At 44.7% G+C, this 25,277-nt stretch overlaps 1 protein-coding gene across 1 annotated transcript in view; it reads left to right on the forward strand.

The window, feature by feature from the left end:
• Positions 1 to 25,277, forward strand: part of GAP43 (growth associated protein 43) — a 58,127-nt gene that overhangs the window by 26,837 nt on the left and 6,013 nt on the right. The window contains exon 2 of the mRNA XM_053936035.1: positions 3,668 to 4,295. Coding sequence (XP_053792010.1) covers positions 3,668 to 4,295 — 628 coding nt within the window. The remainder of the gene's footprint in view (positions 1 to 3,667; positions 4,296 to 25,277) is intronic.

Consider the following 25,277-nt stretch of genomic DNA (forward strand, 5'->3'; position numbering starts at 1 on the left):
TGAATGTCTCAGTATTAAGTATTGGCGTGAGTTTACTTTATGCATAAATGTGTAAATGAAGGGGAGGGAGGTGATGGAATACTAATATCTGAAACTTATCCCTACCAGACCTGATTCCTGACTGAGAGCTCTAGATTCCATGCAAACACTAGTAATAAGAGTCACTTTATTCTAGCCACAATACAACAGCTAAGATGTCATGAATGCTTGGGAGATAGATAAGACAGACAGATTTCTTGTTTTCCACTGAGATGGTTTTGAATACATCCTGGCAGGGCTGACTCACCTTTTTAGCTTTCCAAGGAAGACAAATTGCTTTCCAGGAGCTTCTGCTGTATACAGGTTATTTTTGAGCGCTTCCTTATTTAAAGTTTATCTGCTGTGCACATAATCCACAGATGAAAAGCCCCTGGGGCTTTTTTTTTTTTTTTTTTTTTTTTTTTTTGTGTGAACAGAAGTTTTCCCCTGAACAACCTGTTTCTCACCCAACCCATTGTTATACAACATGACATGACACACATTCTTTATGGATACCGTGTCCTACCCCAGAAGTAGCTGCAGGCCAGTAGCCTGAAAAAAAAGTAATTTCAAATGCCTGGGATGCTTTACTGGGGAAGGACTGAATAGAAACAGGATTCCTGAGGGCCACAGTTGGCAAAGACAAACTATTAGTACATTTCTTTCATACAGGATTTTGAACTCCACCTCTGCCCCAGTCTCATGTTTCTTATCTTTTGTATCTGAAATTATGCTGAAAGCACCCTACTGGATATACATTTTGCAGTTGCACAACTTGGGATCTGGCAAGGACTCAATTGGATGTCATCCCAACTGGGAGAAGAGGATAATGATGTCACTGGAATAGCAAAGGAGCCTTTTAGCTCTGCTATGCTGTAGGTGCAGGTGGGAGGTTTTGGTCTGACCTCCCTGGAGAGAAGTGCTCTCCCATCCCCTGCCAGGTCAGGGGCTGACAGGGGTACAGGGCCACCCCTGTGCCTTACTGTGCCCTGGGCTCTGGCTAACAGAGGAAGGAGATAAACCTTTACAGGACTGCATAGCCTAGGTAACAGGGCAGCTCCTCTGGAGTCAGAAAGTCAGGCATGCAGCAGTCCACGACCTGTAATAGCCGTCTTGGTTGGTGTAGGAAGTATGTGGCATGTGAGAGCAACAAGGCCAGTTGCAAGAGAGATCTCCCTTCAGTCAATGTTTTTCTTATTTGTCCAGGGGTTAGCAATTTGGTCACATTCATTAACGATTTCACAGGAAACGGGCAGGGGGATTGGACCCTTAAGGCCTTGTAGTTATGTCTAAATTGTCTTTCCAGTCTCCCAGTCTTGCTGCTGTTTGAGACTAGCCTCAGTCCTTGGGGAGGAGGAGTCAAAGCTACAGCATTTAAGTGTCCTACAATTTTCAGAAGGAGTACCAGTCTATTTTCACGTTGCTGTGGCTACGGTGTAATGCTATAATATCCAAGATCTCCTTAAACTAGCTAGTTCAGGTATTAGCAGTGAGGTTGCCACAGCAACACAGGACTTACCGCAAGCTGCAAAACTTGTCTAAGGAACAGGATGGATGAGCCTGTGTGGAGCTCTGCACAATCTGGCTAGTTTAAACATACTTCCAATTTGTTTCCAACTCCTTGTACTGAAGTAGGCTGAAAAGCTTATCCAGATGCTGAATAACAGTGTTGAGCTAGCTATGCAAGACAACACAAGAATGGTTGCAGCCTGCTGGTGCCTGTATTGTCTTTCCATGTAACCATCACCTGCTCTCTGACAAGCTGAGACAAACATGAAAAGCCCACTTTCCATACTGTGTCATTTAATGCACTTGAGGAAGTGTAGACATAATGCTCACCCTGTGATTGGTGCAACAACCATTTTGTACCTGGGCATGGTCAGGAGCAGAAAAACTCCTTGAGCAGAATTCTGTGTATTAATTCCATTTACATATTCATTCACAGCCTTTTTCACCCCCTACATAAGCATCCTGTGCCCCTCCCATCTCACTTCCTGCTGTATATAGACCTATCCACATATCTGCACAGCTGTGTGGGGTGGTGATTTTCCTTGATGATTTGGGGCTGCTCACTCCTTGGCCACCATAGCCACTCAGGGAATGATGAGCACCAGTGCTAGGGTGAGGGATCTGTGCTCACTGGAGACCCAGGGGGACAATAGGGCGTACCACCTCTGGCATGGCAGCAGACACCACATTGGTTCCCTGGCTGAGCATCACTCCCATGTATGCTTGACCCTGTCTTGTGCTGTGGAAAGTCTGTTTCCCAGGAATTGCTGCTGCTGTGGTCACTCTTCTTTCTCTCTCTCCACAGTCATGATGTTTCCAGTGGCACATTTGCACATTGCAGTGGCTTCTTCTCCCTTCTTTCTGCCACACTTTTTCTGAACGTGTTTGTAGGTTGTTCCCTCTTTCTTCTGGTCTGGAGCCTTTTCCCAGATGGCACACCCCAGCTGCAAGGGCCAAAGGAGTGGTTCCCTCTTTCCACGCAAGAATAAATGCTTCTATCTTTCCCAGTCAGTTTGTTTTCTTTGTTTTGTGACCTAAGCCAGTGTTGGAAACCAGGTGCAGACAGCAAAGAGGCCAGTGACTCTGCTTCCAAGTAGGTCTTTTGAATGCTTCCCAATGGGAATATTAATAGAACAGTGTCCTTTCATCAATATGCTGCTGAGCTGTTACTTGCCCAAGGCCTGCTAAATTATCGGGGTGAAGCGTGGTTTGTCCTGCTGCTTCAGTGAAGGTTTATAAGCTGAGCATTATCTCTCTGCAGCAGACCAGCATGAGGCACAGGCTCTGTTTTGGTCCCATTTAAGACTTTAATGCACAATTTAAGTGTAAAAAACACAGGGAATGCCTGTTCTTTGTTATAAGGCTGAATTCCCCCCAATAGTCAGAGAAATAATAATAGTAAGCTGAAATTGGAAAGAGTGATAATAATCTGCCTATTAATCCTTCAGTGAACCCATGAGTGGAGAGCAAAGGGAAAGTGCTTGGAGCGCTTGCAGGCAGGGAGTTTGTGAGGAGTACATCCTGTGAATATCCGTGTTTGTCTGACAGCATGGAACTGCGGCGGGGCACGCAGCAATCCTATTCTCTGCTGGCAGTCCTGAGCCGAAAAGCTATAAAAGACAAAGCACTTGGTGTCATTAGAGTCACACACCTGCGAAACAAGGTGTCATTAAAAAGAAACACTGACATGAAAGCAGAGGTGGATTTGGAAGGACTGTGAAAATCTCCCTCAGGAGAGTGTTTTGAAAATGAGTTGGGGAAAAAATTGGTATATTTCAAAATGAATGGGAAAATGAATCATGGGAATAGAGACAAGCCAGCTGGTGAAAGCCTTTCCACACAGCCAAGATGCTCTCAGCACTGCTGACAGAGATGATGAGGTGCTTTAAATTTCTATTACAAACCTCTGGCTGGAGGTTTGGCTAGAGACCTATGTTCTGTCCAGCCTTAGGATGAAATTAGGGCTACCTGGCTCCAAACCCATACCAAATGGAAAGGCTGTTTTGAAACTTTTCAGTGGTTAGCAGGAGAAGAAAGTGGGATATTCTCAATAAAATTAGAGCATCTGCTAATACCTGAAGATATCTAAACTTATCTCCCTCTTTTCTCCTCTGCCCTCCTCCCTTGTTCTTCTTCAAAGGTTGAAAAAAATGAGGATGGAGACCAAAAGATTGAGCAAGATGGCATCAAACCAGAAGATAAAGCTCATAAGGCAGCCACCAAAATCCAGGCCAGCTTCCGCGGACACATAACAAGGAAAAAGCTCAAGGGAGAGAAGAAGGGAGATGCCCCAGCATCTGAGACTGATGCTGCTGACAAGAAGGAGGAAGGCCCTGCTAGCGGAGTGGCCGAGAACAAAGAAAGCGAGGCTCCTGCTGCCACAGAAGCAGCCGCCGCTGACAGTGCCCAGCAGGAGGAGGGCAGCAAAGACAGCAGCGCGCCAGCAGAGGAGAAAAAAGGAGATGGAGCCGCCGACACGGGCTCAGAGCAGCCAGCCCCACAGGCTGCCACTCCTGCTGCCTCCTCAGAGGAAAAGACCGCTGCTGCCGCTGCCCCTGAAAGGGAAAGTGCCACTAAAGCTTCCACTGATAACTCACCGTCCTTGAAGGCTGATGAAGCCCAAGACAAAGAGGAGCCTAAACAAGCCAACGTGCCTGCTGCTGACACCACTGCCACCGCCACCCCTGCCGCAGAGGATGCTACTGCCAAGGCAACAGCGCAACCCCAAATGGAGACAGTGGAGAGCAGCCAAACCGAAGAGAAGACAGGTGAGTGAGTGCCTCACTAGGGAACGGGCCTCTCCAGAAACGGATACCTCCCTCCGTCTCCTGGGAGCAAGAGCTGGTGTGGGGACTAGATTAAGATATAACAAGGGAATCCTCCTTGCTAGTTTTTTGGGGTGTGGGAAATTAATTTCTTGCTTAACACCCTCTTTCTTGCTTCCAATCATCTTTTGAAATACTGCAGCTCCTGCTGAGGTTCCTGTTCCTCTAGATAGAGGTGCCATCAGCCCTTTTTTCCATGGTGGCAAGAGAGTGTCTGCCAGCTAGGAGGCTTAGAGGTAGAGCTCCCCAAGCTTTGCATATGCTGAAGATAGTGATGAACCTTTTCAGTCACACTATCACAGACAGCTCCAGTGGGGCAACTTGGCCAGGTTATTGGAGGCCTCCAGATTTAGCTGAAAGTCTCACAAGACAAAAGCACTCTCATACTGCAAGAGACCTTGCTGGTGGGATGGTCATAGAGTCAAAAGGGTCTTTCTTCCATCTGCTTGTGTATGGATGAGATTCTTAGTACACCCACATCCTAGTCAGGAACATCTTATTATCAGCAGTGCTTATAGTTTCATCCACACCCATACTTGTAGGGTTTCTACTTGGAGTACCCCATACCAGGCAAGCCTGCATGAAGCTTTTAGGTGTGTCAGCTAATTCAGACATGGGTAGCAAGAGATTCAGATGGGGAAAGGAATGATTAACGGCCCTGACAGCTCAGTGAGTGAGGACAAAAGAGAGTAAGAAGTCCTCTAGGAGGTTAAGAAGTCCTCTAGAGAGGAGAAATCACTCTAGGAGGTGTTTTCAATTCCTCACTGTTGACTGAATGCAAGTCTGCTTGACCAGTTCCCCTGGGAAGGGGTGAAGAGTTTTGAGAGGCAAACTCTTTTTGACAAACCTATAATGTTTACAAACCGTAAAGAATAATTTATTGTAAATTGTGATGCTGAGCTGAGTAGAAAATGCATCAAAGATCTGAGGATATTTTTCTCTCTTGTTCTTGACCTTTCTTATTTTATCAAAGGAATAGAACATAAACAAAAAAATAAAAGGTAGTATTGGAGGTAGGCTCTGTGTGAAACTCAATTAAGAGGCAGTACCAAGCAAAACTGGCCTCCACATTCATGAAATAATTTTTGTACAGGGCTGACTGCATTCATTACCTTGTTGGGGGAAAATGCTGCCTATCACCTTGATGGTCATAAACAGCCTGATGTAAATTCTAGAGTGCCTCAGCACCCAGTCTTGTACTTACACGTTTCTCCGTAATTTCATTTGTCCCACTACTCCTCCACAAATTGCACCTCCCACTCTCCAGTTAGGCTTCCAAGCTTCATAGCTAACCTGGGGCGTCAGGCAATTCTATTTCTGCTCAACAAAAGTGGACAGATAGGGAAGAACATATATCCAAAAGGACAGATTAAATACTGTGAAAGGAACTAACGCAGGACATTTGTGATTTAAAGGATGGGCAAGGGGAGCAGCCTTCAAGAGCATGAGTCTGAACTGATTTTACATAACTACAAAGGGTTGCTGGTTTTACTTCTACTTATTTGGAAGTTTCTAGAAATAAGACGTGAAATTGAATTGTCTAGGTTTGCTTTTTGTTGTCCAAGTCTCCAGCCATTTGTTCTTGCTTCATATGATGAGTTAGGTGGCAACATAAAAGTAATGTGATTAGTGGCATGTAAGTTGCTATGTTGCATGCTGTACTTGTGTTGGTTTTATACTTGGGCAAAGGTATAAACAACAATGGCAAGGATAGGGCAGTGTGAATCAGTGTTTTGGGGTCCTCTGTACACAGGATAATGAATGCTAATTCCCTGTTATTTAATACCTGGGATGCCTTATTCCTAAGTAATAATGATTCTGCTTTGAATTGACATTCCATTTTTGTTTAGATTAATGGATAGAGGTAGGACATTTATAGTAGCAAGCTATTTGATTTTCATTTTCATTTATTTTACCTGTTTTGAGTTGTCACTAGTGAAAAAATTATTTATTTCTATGCAATAGTCTGAATAATTTTCAGATATCCTCCCCATGCTCTTGTTGATTTTAACATCATTTAAAGTGGCCAACCATTCATGGGCACATCATTTGAAGTGGCTATTTAAAATGAACAATTTAATATGCATTTGCGCATGATACTATCACTTATGTAAACATCTAGCCAACAGAGGAAGCTGGAAAATCTACAATCAAATATATATTTTAAAATGAATTTTCAGTGATCGAGTGTTCAAGACCAGTATGTGCATCCATTTATACTTATTCAGTATGCATGCAGTAACACTCAAGCTTAGCAATGTTTGCAGAAAGCAAACATGGAAGGTGTGTGGCCAAAGTCAAGCTGATAGTCTCTTTAAAATGCTAATGAATATAGATTTTCCTTGAATTCCTATTCCAGTATGATATCAGCCTTCCAGTCACAAACCTGAACAGCTGGCTAAGTGACCCCAGAGTCAGCCAAGAAAACAATGCAAAAAAGATTAAATAGGTCTTCTCGTACATCTCTCTGAGGGTTCCAGGCTGTGCTCTGCAATACAGAATACTCTTCTGAAGAGCATTATCACAGGACAAAAGTACCCACAGACAGGAAGTATTTCCTGACAGAAAGCCTGTGTTTTCTTTTTATCATCTTCCTCTATTAGTCTCCATTATCTTTAAAGCTCTCTGTCTCTCTTGTTACTTACTCTTCTCATGGACTTAAACACATTTGCCAGATCTCAACCTTTCTCCCAGTCTTTCCCCAGCAAACACTGCACTGGTGGTTGCTGTTGTGACTGCGATGGTCATTCATGAAAGAGGGGACATCTGCCACTTCAGTGCTCCTCCAGCCCAGGGACAGATCCTCTTTCAGCTTCATCTGTCCCTTTGGCCTTCAAAGGTCACCTCTTATCTTTTCTGTGATCGAAGCCTGGCACAGAAGTGTGCAGTGTCAGGCTGCCAAAAATAAATCAAATTGGCTCCTAGCCAGTGTCATTGGTTGGCTGGTTGCCATGGCATGCTTGGCTGCTGCTTCCCTGAGGCGTGCCGACTGTGCTGCTTTGGGGTGGTGTTGCTCATCTGCCTTGAATTTTACTACAATGGCTGTATCGTGCTATCTGTTGATACCTTCCCTGGTGCAAGCACAAGCAAAAGGCAAGGGCATTTAATTCATACCCAGGAGGGATTTTTGCCTTTATCTAAGGGCAGGACAGAAAAAGACAGGGTGTGGGGAAAAGAATAACTAACCTGATAAAGAGAAGTGTGCAGTTTTTAGAGCTTAATATTTCTGGAGTGGGGAGTGGGTTTTGTACCAATCGGTATCTCCCCTGACAGCCCTCACCTCTCTCCTTGTTACTAAGTTCTATGTGCTCTATCTGTCTTTTGGTAATGGCCTAGAAAACGGCTTCAAACAACTTCCTGTATCCAATGGTAGTTGGTCTGGGACCCCAGGCATTCACAGTTGTACAGTAGGGCAGTTCCTAAGCTATCCTCCATGTATGTAAAAGTGAAAAAGAGATGGATTCCATCCAAGAGATGGATGTGGGTAAGGCATGAAATGAGTCAGTGGGCTTTGTTCAGTGGCAATGAAGGATTGATGTAAGAAGGACGATCTCTCAAACCTCTTCATATCTTTTGATAGACGGCAGGAATGCCAACAAGTTGTCTTGTCATCTGAGCGTCCTTGTCAAGACTTAGATTTATAGGTTTTCTTCTTATGATCCAGCTTTTGGCTCTTTGGTGTTGGTATTACGCTTAGATAGGCTCTCTTAGATGCCAGCCTACTAAACAAGACAAAATCCAAAAGTGATGGGGGGAATTTATACATTACATATGGATGAGGAAGTGAGACTTGTTCTAGTTGTGATTGCATTGGCTTAAATCCAGAGAGTCTCCATGAAGGTTACTGGAAAGAGTCTGGTAGTATAGCTATAAAATGAGATCAGCATCCAGAACAGCAGACCATGGAAGAAGATGGGCTATGATGTCCTCCCAGGGAGGAGAGAAGGTGAATGTCACACAGTGTTAGATTCGATTTCTAAAAAAAACTTTCACAAGTTTTCAAGTCTCACCTCCAAATTGGGTTGGCTCTCACATCAAAGCACTCTCAGATTGTCAGGTAAGAATACAAAGCCCAGAAATGTGAAAGAGTAAATTGTGCCTAAGGAAACAAGCAGATCTTCTTTTGCTGGGATATGAAGAATGCTTTTCCTGCTTCATGAAATAGCTTTACAATGGAGCAGCTTCACAGCTGAAATGAAAAATCAGCCAGGTGACAAGCACTTTGCATGTAAGCGGCCTAGCAGTTCCCCCAGGGCCCTGTATCCTGCAAGCAAGGAGCACTGGGAGGCACCATCTTCTCTTCACTTCCTCAGAGGGAGCAAGTCCCTGTGGATCCTTTTTTATGGTTCACAGTTGAATCAGTTCTTTGTTTTCAGTTCAATCCCCATATTCCATATTGATGGAAGGAGAATACTTACTGCACTTTGGGAGCACTGGCTGTATAAAGATTTGGAAAGGGAGACTGTCTATTGTCTTGTACCAGCCAGAATGTGCAACCTGCACTATGCGAGAGGATTGCAGCTGTGTGACTTGGAATTTCAGTCTTGGCCCATGAGTAGCTGGCACGAGGCAGAACAACCTCACTGCCATTCCTGTTTCAAGGGAGCTTATCTCTGCTGCTACACCTGGTAGCCAAGGAAAGCAATTCAAATACAATAGTCTTCCCATGACTGCCCCAGAGGGAACAAGTCTAAGCAAGCATGGCAACATTTTTTTGTGTGTAGTGCTACTCCAGCAACAAAGTAAAGACTATATAAATACAGTTTAGGTTGCCTGACACATGCTGAAGTATAAAGTCTGTGTCTAGTCCCCATTTGCTCTGAAATTTTAGTCTTTGCATCATGTCTACACGGGTTTAAACATCGCCTGTTTCATAGCTGGGTTTGCATTGGTGCAAACAGCCATGTGATGGGCAGGCTGGAAAGTCACAATTTTCCTACACACAGCCTGACTCCTCTACTGCGGTGTAATATTGTCTCTTGTCCCATGTATGCCTCATGTATGCTGTTTCCTAATGAGGTGCAGCTTGCCCTGTAGAGGTGGGAACTGCACTAGTGGGCCAGTGGTGAAACAGTACTTGACCTTTTTTAATAAGATCATAGGTGACATATTTAATTTAATGATGTAATAAAATCATAGGTGACAGTAAACATATTTACTGATGAAAAGGTGTGGGCCAACTCTGGAAAAGGCCTCTTGAGAAGAGCAGGGTAACCACTCCTTTGTACCTAAGAGGTACCAGTTCTTCTGGAACCTCAGTAAGGACTGCATGGACACTCAAGGCTGGTTACTGGAGTCACTGGCTTATTTTGTGAAGGCTGCAAATTATAGGAAAGGTGACAGCAATCTTTCACCCCTTCTGGCTAGCAAGTACAGCTGTTGTTCTTCCAAACCACACACACAGGTGACATTGTTTAGGGCAGTGCCTGCCTGTGTCACAGTGTGTGCCATGCTAACAGACAGCTCTCTACAGCCAAGACCAGTGGTTGAACTCCACCTAGATTTTGCTCTAAATCACTCTTATTGCAATTTTTTTCCAGAGTGGTCCACTGCATCTGTATTCAGATCATCTTCAGAAAATGCTCCATGGGAAGCAGGCTTTCTGTCATAAATGATAAACAAAATTTCTGCTGAGAAGGGCTCAAATAGCAGACCTGTGGACTGTCTGGACAGACAGACAATGAAATATAAGTGATGGCTGTTTGCTCTAGATGCCAGAAGTGCTCTGCACCACTGCCAGTGTCATCTCTTTATACTAGGATCAAGTAGACTGGACTTTTCAGATAAGTATGAGCTTGCAGAGTGTCAACTGGGATTTACAGCTCCAGGGAGCTGAAACTCAAAAGTAGAAATACTGACTCTGTGGTACAGATGACTGCCACATGCAGAGGAAAAGGATTTGTAAAGTTCACCAGCACATTCAGATTAGTTAGACATTCCTCATGAGCTGTTTAATAGCTGCATTAATACTAGATTATCAATGGTAGTGCAGTGATCACTTCCAATCTCTGTGGAAATTCATAGACTCTGGAAAGGTGAAGTTGCACTCACAAGGATCCATGCAAATAACTGGCAGAGGAACACAGAAATTGCCAAGCTGGGTCAGAGCTAACATTTATTGTACTGCTCTCTGTGGCTAGCATAAAGCACTGCTATGGGCAGATCTAGGGTAAACAGCTTCTCTGCTGCTAGGACTCATCACTGTCTTCTAGTGTCTAAGATCTGGTTTAACAGGTAAAGCATGATGTATTCTCTCTTTTGATGCTAATATAACTGTGGTGGTATATGGCATATATGTGTGTGTGTGTATGCACACAAAATATCTGATTAAGTATCAACAGCTTTCCCAACTCCAACCAACTGTACAATGGCCATAAAGTTCAGTGACAAATTGACCACCATTGCCTTAAATATCTTTCTATATTTGTGCTATGTCACAGAAACAGCAAAAGCTTGTGATAGCCCTACTTCATGCCTTTGATTATGGTATATAGCATCATACAGTATGCATTTATGCACAGAGGGCATCGTCTCATAGCCCTTGCAGTTCACCTCCTTCCTGAAGAAAACACAAGCAGTGCTTTCAACTGCTTTTTATATGAAATTTTTCCCATGCTTTTTAGGAACTCTGTTGCTTTTCTCTGCACTCCCTTCAAATCTGTAAATCTATTTTATGAGATGGAATGACAGATACTCTTCACATTGGTCCAAAAAAAAGCTGTAAGTGTTTACATGTTTCCAGAAGGGCATTATTTCTTCTGTTTTGCTCCTCATCCCAGTCCTTGTGCACACCAACCTCTTTCCTTTTTGCAGACAGCTACTGTATGAGCACAGATGACTGCAATGACTCTTTTTGTAAAGACACTACTGAAATATTTTATTTAGCCATATGATGATCTGTGAGACTGGGCAATGGCCAAGAGAACCAAGGAAAATGTAAGCAGTGACAGAAGGCTTACAAGTCATCACTGGCATCAGCTCTGCAGGATAGTTTCCACCTCCAGTTCTGGACCTCCAATAGACCTGTGAAAGACCATATTACACAAGCTCAATTTGAACAGGATTCTAGACACAATATTTCTCAAGATTACATTCATGCTGTGCAAGCTTGATTTAAAGAAGGGCTTCCTCATTTCCTAGCTTTCCTCTCTGGATATCTTTCAGGCAGAAAATAGACAAGATATTAAAAATAATGTGTCTGGGAAACCCAAGTGCTAGAGAGTACTGCTGTAGTTTTCTTTGCTGTTCTTTGAAGAAGAGTCCGGTCTGGTTTTGCAGGTTACTAGAACTGTGAGTTCTTTCCTACTTCTGTGTTCCCTGCCAAAGGCTCCCTTTACATATCCTTTAGCTCTAATGGTCTGTATCATTTAAGAGCCTTGGTTATATCATCACCAAATGTGAATTGGTGAAATGTTTCTTTTTTTCTTTCTGTATCCTTAGCTACATCAGTGTCAGCATGGGACACTGAAAGAGAACAGAAAATCTCAGCTGAAGTCCTGGCAGTCAGGAGTCCACCTTGGACACCTGCCCTTTGCTAGGCTGGAGTGTACTCAGGAAATGAGCTATGGAAAGCTGGACAGGGTCCAGGGATATAAAGGAAAATGCTATTCCCCTAATGACCAGAAAAGTGAGACTCAGTGCTTCATGCAAATAAGTCTTAGATAAAGGTCATAAGGTCCCAATTAGCCAGTGTTCAAAGAATGACAGACTTCCCAGCTGTACCTTGAGGCAACAGCAAATGAATCCTCCTTTTATTATGAAAGAAAGCAGAAGGTGGAAGACACTATTCAACCTCTCCATCTTCCTTCAGCAAAACACAGTAATTGGTAATGCTAGTAATGATAACTGGACATTACCTGTAACCTCCAGGGCTTAATGAAGAAGAAAATCTCTCTGACATTTGGAAGAGCATCCAAATCCCAATGCTGGAGTGGGTGCACTGGTACAGAACCATATCTGATAATGCATTGCAGGTACAGGGAAAGGGATAGGAGAGCAGGAACAAGAGCTGTGACCATTATACAGGAGCATTCCTCAGTGCAGCTGACTTTGACAAAACTGTCTTTTCAGCTGTGAAAAATGTTTCAAAGACTTTACTTGATAACCTCTTGAAGACATGGAAGATGGAATAAAGTAAAAGTAATTTAAAATTGGGGTGGTGGCAAGTACTCTTTGATGTTCTTAAAAGCTTGGGGCACACATTGATTTGGAAATGACACAAGCCTCTAACAGGGAGTTGTGAATGCAAGCTTGTGTGGACTGAGTCCATAGTGGTCTAGTTTTCAAATGATTATGGGACTCCATTCCCTCACTGGGTATGGGTTTAGAAAAAAAAAAAAAAAAAAAAAAAAAAAAAAAAGAAAAAAAAAAAAAAAAAAAAAAAAAAAAAAAAAAAGAAGAGTAGGTATTCCAGTTTAGACATCCTGTGTTACTTATTCTGCTTATGCAAGGTTAAGATTTCCCCTGTGATTTCAGCCTCAGTGTCACAAGCAGTTCAGAATAACCTCCAGTCATTGATGCTGCAACAAAGAATATGTCACAGGAGACTAAACCCTGGGATAGGGTTTGCCCTGCTTCAGAAGTGAGTTGAAGGAGTCTGTCTTAATCTTAGATCTGCTCACAAATGGTCTCTATGTTTGTCCCCCTGGAAGGCACTCAGTGCAATCTTGCAACGTTGGTCCTCTGCTTTCCCTTGTTGTCAGAAGAGATGGGAATCCCCCACATTCATGGGATCTGATCAGAGGGCTGCTGTCAATTTATCTGCAGTAAGGCTGCTACAGTTCATAGGAGCAGCAATTCTATCTGGCCCTTTGTCTGCATTCACAGTCCATTATTCAACTGCTACACCAGGCATCCAGGTGGTGAAAGGAGATAACTTCTTTATTGCCAAACAGTGAGGAGGCATGAGTGTCACCTTGATCTTGCAACTCTCTTCAAACACTGCAAACAGGTTTGGCACCTGCCTTTAAGCTTATCTTTGGGGTTGAAGATATGTTTCCACAAAGCCATCCCAGCATTATTGCCAAGCCTTTGTTGGGAGACTTAGCAGTGTGGCCAAGCATGGTGCCTGTTTGGACTAAACTCGACCTCTTGCCCATGACACATCCTCTCCCAAACACAGCTGAGGCCCACCAGGAAGGCACAAGGAGGAAATGCCCAGCACTGCTGCTGAGCAGCAGACTTTTGTCTCCAGAGACACTAACCAGCACTAGTCATGGCACTCAATAAAGAGACAGAAAATGAGAAAGAAAATGGTTCTTTGTGCCTCAAGATAGAAACCTTTTTCATTGCTGAAGCCAAATGACTATGAGAAAGATGGATGGAGTCACTGATTTTTACATCAGGGAAGAAGAAGAAAATTCCAGATGCTCCTAACTGATGTAGCATGTAACTACTTCTTGGCCTCATTTCTAGCAAAACACATAGACATGGTTCTGCCAAACAGAAGAGATAAGCCTGATCACAGTTCAAACCACAACTGTGCAGGGCTTCTGAGTCCTGATAGACTGGAATTTTTCTGGGATAATATTTTTTTAGTAAAGGACCCTTTAATTATTCAAACCCAAACATATTATATACCATTACCAGCAATTATGGGATTTGTAGAATGAAGTAGTAAGAAAATCTTTGCCTGCTCTTAGAGTAGCTAGCATGTGAGGGTCAGGTCCTCCCTGAATGAGACAGAAGACGAGGGGGCATTATGCTAGGAAGCTGAAATCCAGTGAGCTTTGCAAGCAAGCCATTGGGCTGCTGGACACATTTTCCCCTGATCCCTCCTGCTGGAGCTATTCCACTTTGTATAAATTATTTATTGTTTTCTGGAGTCAGGATGTGGCATTTGGTCTCCCCTATTCCAGATGAGTGCCCTCACCACTGGTCTACAGAGTCAATGTTTTCCTCTGGCCCAATAAATATGTAATGGTTTATGGAAGTGGAACAGGTCCAGCAGGAGAGGAAGAGTAAGAGAGACATGTTCATTCACATGGATACCTCACAACATTGCTCTGTGACCAGCAGGCAAGATCTGAGCCAAGGACCTTTATAGCAAATAAAATCAGCAGGAGGAGACAATAAGAGCACAGAATAGTGGGATGCCACTTCCTATGCCTCCGTGCAATTTCACAGCAATGTCAGAGCAGCTCAGGCCTCATGAGTTCATGCCTCATATTGGGCCCTCTTCTTGTGACCACTGTTGTCAAAATTACGGTGCTGAAGCCAAAATTATGGGCTGCTCCACCTTGGCCAAAAACGTACAAACTCTGCACGTGGAAGCTGTGGTAACTGGCAGCTTCCGTGGACCTATGCAGAGCTGGGCTCCACGGCAGACTTTGGCTGCACACGAGATGGTGGAGAAGCAGCTACTGCTTGGTCCCACAGCTGAGTCAGGGCCAAGGAAAATGTCCTTTGATGAGGAAAAGAAGCCTTGTCATTGCAGACTAGCTCAGCAAAGGGCTGTCTTAGCTCCGTGTAAGGGTACTTTTTTCTACCATTGTGGACAGTCCTGAGGAGCTGTTGACAACCCAGACATTCCTGCTGCTCCAGAGAGGTGGTGCATCCTGGCTATGGCACAGCTGGCTGTGCACAGGGCATGGGGCTGCCTGGCTGTCCCCCTAGGTGGTCTCCCCAGCATTTGCAGCTGTCCCACCAAGTGCCCTCATGTCATGGCCGAATTCATTATCTGCCTGATGGAATTGTTATTGTGAAAAGCCAATTAAACCGAGATGGCTACTGTGGGACAGCTGCATCGGTTCACTTGGCACAGCACTCAGAGAGTTCAGAGACTCAATAATCCCTCTCCAACTGGGAGAAACAGCTCTCTAAACTGGTCAAAAATAAAATAAAACAGAGCTTGCCAAATTTGAATTAAAATCAGAATTACTGATGCAAGCTGCTGCCACCTTCACAGAGAAGACTGGTGCTGGCAATAAGAGCACTCATGAGAGGTTTTCCGGGCAGCTCCTTCCTTCCTGCTATACAAATTGACTCTTTGAAAATGGCCAGTGCCACACCTCCTTTTCCATGGAGCTGACCACTTACTGGGCAAGCATCACACACCTCTGGTCACAGAGATTTCTTGGGGCAGAAGGGATGATTACACAGCCCAACCCATTGCCTTAAGTCAAACCAGGAGGATCTGGCCTGTATATAATCTGGGGAAAGTGCCCAGCTGCCTACTCAGTTTTGCAGGGACAGGTGCTGTGACTCCTGATCTTTCCATTCTCAGGAAAGCAGTTGTTAAGCAGTCCCAGCCAAGGGATTTCAAGAAGAGGGGAGAATTGCTCTGCACCACAAATGCCACTGTGATATATTGAAATGGGGTTTTTCCCACAAGTGTTTGTAGTTCAAAATGCCTTTTCCTGTGTGTGGGCTCTCAAGCCTCCTCCTGATGAAATGAAAAGCAGAGCCTCCTAGGAGTTTCCCTGGGTACAGCGTGAAGCCTAAACTGGAGAGCAGTGTCTGTGTTTTATACTGCACAAAACACATTGGGATTCTATGGGTGTGCGTTTGAGAAATACTAGTAATTTCTTTGATGCACAGAGCTGGTGGTGTTGATGTTGCAGCTGCTGGGGATAGTTATCAAGAAGATGGCTGTGGAAAGCCTGACAACAGGCATTTAATAATTTTAGCATCCAATTTGCAGAGCCTTGGTGTATGATGATGGACGGAAACAAACTAATGATCTCTAAATGAAATTTCTCCTTCATTTAAACTTGAAATGGGAGGATAGCAAAGGGAAGAAAAAGAGACATTTTATATCCTCCCCTTGATTGTAATTCCCTGCCTTCAGCTAGATCAATATCATTTCTGCTGGAGATGGAGGCTGCCTCTGGTTTCCATGGCAATGTGGTTGTTGGAGGCTTGCAGGCTCCATGAATCCCCAATTTATCAGTCTTCTAGGCTTCAATAATGGAGACCAGCAGTCAGGCAGCTTATGAATGGCACATGTCTTTTGGGTTGGGGGAAGGGAGGCGGGAGGATGGTTTGTAGTAAGGGCTGCAGCAATTTGTTCTCCTGCCACCGACAGCTGAAGGGGGAGGAGTACAAGAGGAGGAGCAGCACATTAATTCTGGATGCACTGAAGGAATTTCTAGGCCATTTTGCTGCAATTACGGAAGATTTTGTCCTTTAGTTTCTTTTCCCTTGCCAGTTTTGCTGGGGAAAGGGAGAAGAGCTTCACAGTCAGTCCTGTGTGGGGAGGTGGGAGCTGTAGATGGAGAACCCAAAGACTCTACCACTCTGCATGTTTCCTTCCTCTTCTTAACCCTCTTTATTTCAGGATCAGCAGTGCGTGAATGCCAGCAGTCTGCCACAGTTTCAGTTTCATTTTTATCCCCCTACTGATCCTACCACCATTGCCAAGCTTCTCAGCAGAGCTGTGAGATGGGCAGACCTCTGAGGACCTGATCTGTCTTCAAACTTCTGTCACTTGCTCTGCTATTCTCTGTGCATCTGCTTGGCCTCTCCAAATTCAAACCTCCATCCCCAAAGTGCTGTAAGGTTCATTCCCTGAATTAATTACTTTGCTAGGAATGTGCTGGCTGTAGAACAATCTATCTGTCACTTTAATGAAGTTCAATTGGCCTATATCTATTCAGGTATTTCAGGGTATTTAAATTTCTTCAGGGTATTTCAATTTCTTGGGTATTCAGGGTATTTCGATTTCTTCTTATCTTTCCTCTGATCTCTCCCCCATAATCTCATAGGGCAGTTGCTCTAAAGAAGCTAATGAACAAATGGATGTGTCTTAGAAAGATCTTGTTCCTCTGTCCCCTCACATGCCCTCTCTTTCTAAACCATCCTCCAGAACTTAAACCAGCAAGGGAGAAAAGATGGGTGACACAAAAGAATGCTGTTTCATGAGATGGGGACTTCCTGTTTTCCAATACACGTGCCAAGAGCAGCTGTCAACTGTTACATTCTACAGCTGGAAGGAAATTAAAACCTCTATATTTAAGCTCTTTGAATCATAAGGTATTTAAGGAATTAAAAGAGTACCCTTTCTGGTCTGCAGGATCTATGTGAAATCAACAGGGGCAGGGGAGAAGAGGAGTAAAGAACAACTTATGGGTAATTTTTTCTAAGGTTTTCCTCAGGTGAAGTAATGAGCGCAGGAGATAGAGGGGCTGGTAGCTTGGAACCACTCCTGGAGGGAGCCCTTCTGGTTCATCAGGACAGCTGAGCTCCTGATTGTTCATCAGATCAACTCTGATCCAAGCTGATGGCTGCGGACACCCTGCTCAAGTCACTTCCCATTTCTCCCCTTCAAGCTCCCTGTCTGTGAAGACCATGGAACCTTGGTAGAGGTCTTTTAAAGTCACAACACCTCTCGTGCTGTTTGGTAGGAGGCCACTCAATGCCAGTGTAAAATATCTGCCTCCAAGGTACTCTCATCCTGAAAGAACTCTTTTACCTTGCCTTTGGCCGCTGTACTCCCACAACCAGCCTCCCCCCTGCCCACCTCTTTCTGGTGCGACAGAGCATCCCCACAGAAGCACCATGACAGATGACACTGCTGCCAGGTGGGAGCACCCTGTCCTCCCTGACGCTGCCTTTGCTTGTAGTGTGCCAGTGGCCAAGGGACTGGTCTTGCTAAAGGAGATCTTGCTGTCTGAAAACCTAACCACTCTAGTAGGGCTTCTTCCAGTTGTAGCTGGATTGAAATTGCCCAGTTTTGGGTACAGTAGGAAGGGAGTTTAGGACAAGAGTGCTGATGATAGGCAGCGATAAACGAACAGTCAGCAGTAGGCATGTCTTTTTTCTCAGCTTCCATGCCTGGCTGCATCCATGGATGTGGGAAAGAAACAGCAGTGGAAGAAAGAGAGCTGCTTCTTTCCCATTCGCCAGGATGGAAGAATATTTGCAAATGTAGCTCTAACAGGGTTAACACCTCACATTCACAAGGAACATCCTCCCTTTTCTCTCCCCACCCTTTTCCTCCATCACTCCCATTTCTCTGGAGACCTCAATGCTCCCTTCCCTCAGCTGAAGTTGGGGAGTTTCCTCGGCAACCCGGCAGCTGGTGTCTAGACACTGTGAAAGATGCTTTGGTATGGAGCTGTGAGCCTGACTCCCCTCAACACCCCCTCCCCACTCCTGTGCACTCTGAGCATCTCTCCCACCATTCCTTCCCTTTCCCTCTACTGCACACATGGATGCCACTGCAGGCTTGGATTTCCATGGTGGTGCTGGAGGAAGAAAGGCATGGAGTGAGATGAGAAGGAGTGGAAATCCCTAAGCCACTGGCTCTTCACCTGACAAAGTGCAAAGGCAGCTGGGGCGACAGAACTCTGTCTGGCTGTCCTCTGAGGATTTAGCAGGATCAGAAAAAGAGGCAAATGTCCAAACTTGGACCAAAGTTACCAGCTATGGGATTTGCAGAAGCTGTAGTTTTTTTTTTTTTTTTTTTTTTTCCCCCTCACTGCTGGGGCAACTGAACCATTCTTATAAGGTTCTGAAAAGATGAGGTGGTACAGAAATAGGAGGCCCAAGCTACTATGTATTGGGGCCATATTAGCATTTTTGTTTTTGTTTCAGCCTTTATAGGCTACTTGCTTGCTGCTTTCCAGTAATTACTGGGTAACTTCCCCAGACCTCCTGCCTGCTACTTGCACTGGGGACATTCCTCTGTACCACCTTGTTACAGGATGTGCCAAGGGTTTGCAGAACTCTCAGGTGCCATGTGCTCAGCAGGGCCCCCCGGGCTCACAGGAATCAGTACCATGAGTCTGTCTCTACTGAGTGAGGGATTCACCAGGGATTTGGGAGAAATAATACAAGTCAGTACCCTGGACCAGACACAGCCACTTTTGTGAAATACTCAATTCCTTCATTTCTCGGTGTTTAGCTGGGGCAGCATAAGTCTACCAGTTTTCAGACACAGCAAGTCAGGAGGGCGAAGGATTTTAGCTCTGCATATGATGCATAATAGGGCTGACTGCAATGGGCTAACATAGATCAGGAAGAGAACTGAGTAAGCAGCAGCTCTGAACCTGAAGTGTGTCTTGTTTCAGCAGTCTCAGACCTACCATCGTCTGCCTGGAATAGACTTCTGGCTGGCTAGAAGGACAGATGGATTGGGGCAGATGAATCAAGCTGTGAAGCCTGGATCCAAATCTGGATCCAAATGTCATTAAAACTAGGAGATGCTCAGGGCAGGGATTTTAAATGAGGCTTTCCAGTGCTCCTTATCCTCAAGAAAAAAAAAAAAAACAAACAAAACCAAAAAAACACCCAAAACTAACTTAAGTAGAGTCATCTCTGGGTCATGTGAGATCTGCTTATAACAGGACAGGAAAGCCCAGACTAATATTTGGGAGCAGAGTGACGACTGGATGAGGAACAGGTTTTCAGTTCCATCTCTGCCCAAGCTGTAGCTGGCAAAGGACAGAGAAAGGAGGAAGCATGACAAATGCTAGAGAGAGCAGCGTCTGAGGAGATTTGGGCAGTACTTCAGTGTGAATGCACAGGAGAGTTCTAGCTGCACAATCAATATCAGCAGTAATTATGCAAAACTGAGAAAGCAGCAAAAGCAAAATCTCTGCATCTGTATCAGAATCCCAGAGTGTTGTGCAATTTCTCATCTCTTGGCATCAGCTGTGGTAATTTAAAGATCTGCAGTGGAATAGAGACAAAAAGGAAAACAAAACCCAAGCCACTAGTCACAAAAGAAATTATCATCAGAGAGGTTGCTGCTGCTGTGGTCATAAGCTGATGTCTGCTCTGATTTAATTAATCTTGGCAAATCAGACGGGAGCTGGGCAGGTCCCAAGAGACAGTGTTTTACCCGGAAATCCACTCAACCTAATTTCACTAATGTAGGGCAGTGGAGACACTTGGAGAGGAGCCTGCATGCTCAGCCATTAGAGCACAGCGTCGGCAAAGGCAGCTGGAAGCACCACCATCCAGCAGCACTGCTCTTGCGTGCCTGCCTCGGCTTCACAGCAACCAGAGCTGAATATGTTCCAGGCGTTTGCTCCCCAGCAGGGCTCACAGACACGACTCTCACCCATTTGAGGAAATAAGTGGAGTGCTGAGGAGCAGGAGCTCTTTAAGATCCCATTGCAGCGAGGCTCTATATCTCACTTCCATGTTGTTACTCTTCCATGATGCTCCCCAGCAGGTGCCAGTTGAGCTGTAGGTATGAAGCCTCTCTTTGACACAGGCCCTTCAGCTGGGAAGCAAACACATATCAGCCTCTCCCACCATGCAGCTCTACACTTAAACAATTCTGCAGTAATGGCTTAAGGTTTGTCCAGAGCTGCCCAAAAGGTTTCTCAACTTGACTGCACCATCCAGAGTGCTAAATGGAAGTGAGAACAGTGGCAGCTCAGCTCACAGATGCCTGTCTCTTTGGCAAAATTATCCTATGCTATAAGATGATCTGGACTGCAGCAAAGATTGAAATAAAAAAAGCAAACTAAAATCTCAGAGCTAGAAGAGTGGCACCCCAGGACTGGGGTGACCACAGGACTGGAATAACCACAAACAGTGCAAGTGATGACTGATGTGCAGTAAAAGAACTGTGATGGTGGTCATTGCAAGCACAAACTAGGCTGGTTTTGTTGTTAGTTTGAAGTGATTTTTTTTAGCTTTCTGACCTAGCCATTCTTACTTTTCTCTTCAGGACTGAATTTGGTTTTTGCCCCTCCTCAAGTTTGTTTATTTTTTGCTTTATATTACAGCTCTGCCTCCCCTCCTGCTCTCTTTCCTCCACTCTCTCATTTTGTCAGTTTGGATCTTTCTTTTTGCTTTGTAGCTGGAGTGCTTTAGAACAAATATGAATGTCTCTACTTTGGTTTTCTGCATGTGGAGAAGACATTCCAAGGCTGCAACTTGTCCTAAAGTCGGCATCCAAATAAGACAAGTTAATAGAGTCTTAGAAATGTCCTATTTATTTCCACTAATTAGGAAGGAAGGAGAGGATGAGAAGATCAGCTGCAGATGTCTCTCTGTAGATATTTGGAATTAGGTGAGATGTCCATCCCCTCTGACTTCAGCTTTCTCATTTCATGATGTCACCACAGGCATATTGATGCTAATCTAGTCCAGGCCCACCTGAAGAAAGAGCTCATTGCTTCCTGCTTGTTCTGTCCCTTGCAAGTGGACACAGGGGCTCTGATCATGCAGGCAGGAGGAGATCTCACAGTGCTGGCATGTTCAGAAGGGAGGCAGCTTTAGACAGGTGGAAGTTTGACTACACAGGATGAAATGCTTTTGTTCCTCAAGCAGGGGATGGCCTGAATTCTCAACCACTTTTTTGTCACCTTTGCAACAAAGTACAAAGTTAATGAAAAATGCAGTTCTGGCTGCATAATGGCATTTGTCCTCTACAAACCCAAAGATACAATATCCCAGAGTTAAAAAAAAAAAAGGAAAATCAAGACTAGTATTGGGTAAAAAGCACTGTAAGAGATATGCTCTCTGATGTGTGGAATCCCCAGGACAGCTATCTGCTAATCTCCCTGGGGATACCCTGCCCTTCTTTGCTGGGACACTGAAAACAAGGCTGGAGAAAGCCCAGAAAACATACTGCAGAAATAGCCTACATCAAACAAACTGGTGAGTCAGATAAAATGCCTCGCATCTCCTGGTGAATCAGAAGCTTCTGTTAACTGGCCCTGATGTCACTGGGGTTGTGATGCATTGCCCCCACTGTGCAGAGCAAATCCTCTTCTTTTTACTGCTGTGGTTCAGCAGTGCCACAGCTTGAATTTTTCTTTTTTTGTGCTGAATTGTTTTTTCCTTCATGACACTGCTTTTTGCTGAAGTTCATTACTACATAATAACACCAAGTTGCTTCTTTTCCCTCATCCCAAAGATCAATGAAGTGCTGGTAAAGGTGCTAGGAAATAAGACATAGCTTAGGGTGTAGCAGTACACAGTCTTTCCCCTTACTGCTTCAATATCATGCAAGAGAAAAGAGGGAGAGTGGTTCACTGAATTTTGTGTGATAATTCTTATTCAGAAAGCTAGAGTTCTTGTTTATACTTGGGATATTCACAGTCTAGCATTTGAGTTGTATGATCCCTCTCTGTTGACTTGAATATGTGATGAAGTGACCTTAAATTGTTCCTGCTGCTCCATGATACTTGTTAGTCCAGTCTATTTCATCCATGGCAGAAATCAGTGCAGTCTCTGGCCTTCTTCAGCAGACAGTCATCGGCCTGCCGCTATCTGTTCCCCAGAGAACATTAATGGGGACAGTGAGGCACCTCTGTGCAGTTCCTCTGCCAGCCAGGGATCTCCAGGCGCCATGGGTACTCCCTGGAAATTAGATTTGCCACTGTGGTGAGCTAACACAGAATAGAACATGGCAGAAAATTGTGTTTCAACTTGCCTGCTTATCCTAAGAGCAAGGACAGCATGGGAAAACTTGAGTTAATCAACATCACTGCCAGCTCCTCCATTTTGAGTGTGAGCAGCTTTCCTGTCCATCCTTCCTGGAGTGCTGTCAAGAGCCCACCATTGTAAGAGGGGACCCCACTTTCAGCTGCTGATTAACAGGGCATCTGTGTGACTTGGTAGCACAGCAGATGTGCAGGGCCCCCCAGTGTCTGTCTGTCTGTTCCTGTGCTTGCTGTGTTATGGGCCTGTCTGTTGTGCTGTCCTGACGGGGCTATGGGACTGCCAGCTAAAACCTCTGCATATTTTTTGGTAGGAAGACACAAAAAGTTTTAAGCACAATGAAAAGCAGTGTCAGACTTGTGCTCCTGAAGCCACGTTACGTCTCTTTGTTGCTCTTTCACTCATCTTCCATTTATGTGAGGAGAAAACCCCAGAAATTCTGCCTTACTAGGCTCTGTCAGAGCCCAGTAAGAAATCAGACTTTACTGCTGGCTAACAATAGTCTTTTCATGCAAATTTAGGGGTAGATGGTTGCACACTGGGATTTTACTCTCAGCTTCGTAATTCAATGTGTCTCCTGCTATGTACGCCTTGAAGAGCAGCATTAAAGGGACTCTCCTCCCTCCCAAGTCATTCAAGAAAATTAAAAAAGTAGGCCAAGCTTTGCCTCCCAATGATACTTGTTATGATCCTGTTTTAATCAGTAGCCTATTTTGTCTCTGGTCTGTGGTGGTAGCTGTACCAGATATAGATGGAGTCCTTAAATAACATCCTGCTTAGCTGTTCTATATCAAGGGAAGGAGGGTCCACAGATGTTTTTGCTGACAGAGGGCTTGCAGATGCAGTGGCTGAGGCCATGGAGATATTCCTACAAAATTTTTTCCTTCTGGAAAATCAGCAGTCAGAATTTACCAAGATAAAAAGTATTTGAAGGTTCAGAAGCAGAGCCTTTAATGAAGGTATTGGATGCCAGTATTGGATGCAAATACAATTCTGCCATCTGATGGCATCAAATGGACCAGGCCAAAATCTGTGAATGGTGTCAGTAAGGAAAGTTGCACATCCCAGCTAGAATTCTCATGAAACATGGGTATGAGGATGCTAATCCTCACAAACTAAACACTGGCAACTGAACATCCTCACTGTTAGGCCAACAGCACTGGCCCTGGTGTGATTTTTGTGTACACAGACAGGTCCCAGACACAGCTACCCTGTTCTGGAGAAGAAGAGAGTTCAGCCATATGGACATAAGCTGTGTGGTGCCAGTCGGCCTCAGGGCCAGGGAGCAATCCCTGGCCCATTTTATTTACTCGTACAATGTAGTTTGATAGCCCATCAGAGATGACAGGAACTGTGCAGGGAACCCACAGTGCTCTCTGAATGAGATGGGTACAGTATGTTTCATACCAATGACATGTGGTCTGTTCCACACCACCCAGTCCTCTTTCAGTGCTTGTTTCTTTTCCCTGTTCCTTATTCCAAGTGTGGATTGCTGGTTGCTTGACCTCTTCATAGGCTGTGTATGTGTGGGACTGGGAGCCAGTGAGGAAAAGGGAGAGATGGCAATGGAGCAGACCAGTCAGTACAGTGCACTTACACCCTTGGGCATTATTCTTACAGCCCTGCAGTCTTGGGTCCACCACCACCACCTTGTCCTGTAAAAAGCAATCCACACAGTACATGCACTGTTTATGAAAGAGGCTGGGAACATGTTACTGTACCCTGATGAGAGCTGGGCAGTAGAAATTCCAAGATTATTAAAGCTGTCCTGCTGCAATGAAGGAGGCATGGGCTAAATGAACCCAAGAGTGAGATCACTCCAGCTTGAGGGGCATTCCTTTCTTTTGCCTTGTTCCTCCTGGCTGCCTCTGCCTTCTCCTGGGTTCTGATCCTCTGTCCAGTTCATTGTGGTACAGCTCCTAAGCAGTAGTTTTAACTTCTCATGTGGATGGTGTGCCAGAACAAGGTGTCTGACTGACAGGCAAACCCAGCTCCCAGTTAGACTCAGTGCTTCCCCCCAGGGCAGCTTTGCTTTTGAAAGGAGAGACTAGAAAACTGGAGAGATGTGGCAACCTCTGGATGAAGGCTCCCATTCTTGAAGGCTAGAGACATTTCTCTAGATCTCTGTTCAGTGTGAGACAAGTCTGAGTTACAGGATATAAAATTTTTCCCTCTGGGTCTTGCAGGCTTCAAGCGTGTATAGAGTTTGTTCCTTGTGGCTCTCTTTAAGTCTCGGCTGGTAGTATCCATATTGTAATTGGGGGACTATGATTCAACAGTGGTTGGTACAGTCAGTGAGTTCTGTAATAGGGTGTGTGATGTAGCTGATAAGCCAGGAATCTAATCAGCGCCCCTAATGAAATGAACAGTGGTTGTCTAGTGCACCAGCAGTGAGCAAGGCAGCTCCTTCCCGTGGCACATGCTTTCTGGCTGAAAGTGTTTTGTGAGAGCTACATATTTGCCTGCTGGGCTGAGCCTTGGCATGTTCTTTTCATGCTGCAGAAATTCCAGGGACTTGGGTGACTTTGGAGAGGGAGAAGCCTGAAGCCATGCAGTCCATCAGGCTGTGTGCACATGCAG

The sequence above is a fragment of the Vidua chalybeata genome, chromosome 2 (assembly GCF_026979565.1).
Source record: "Vidua chalybeata isolate OUT-0048 chromosome 2, bVidCha1 merged haplotype, whole genome shotgun sequence".
Taxonomy (NCBI): domain Eukaryota; kingdom Metazoa; phylum Chordata; class Aves; order Passeriformes; family Viduidae; genus Vidua; species Vidua chalybeata.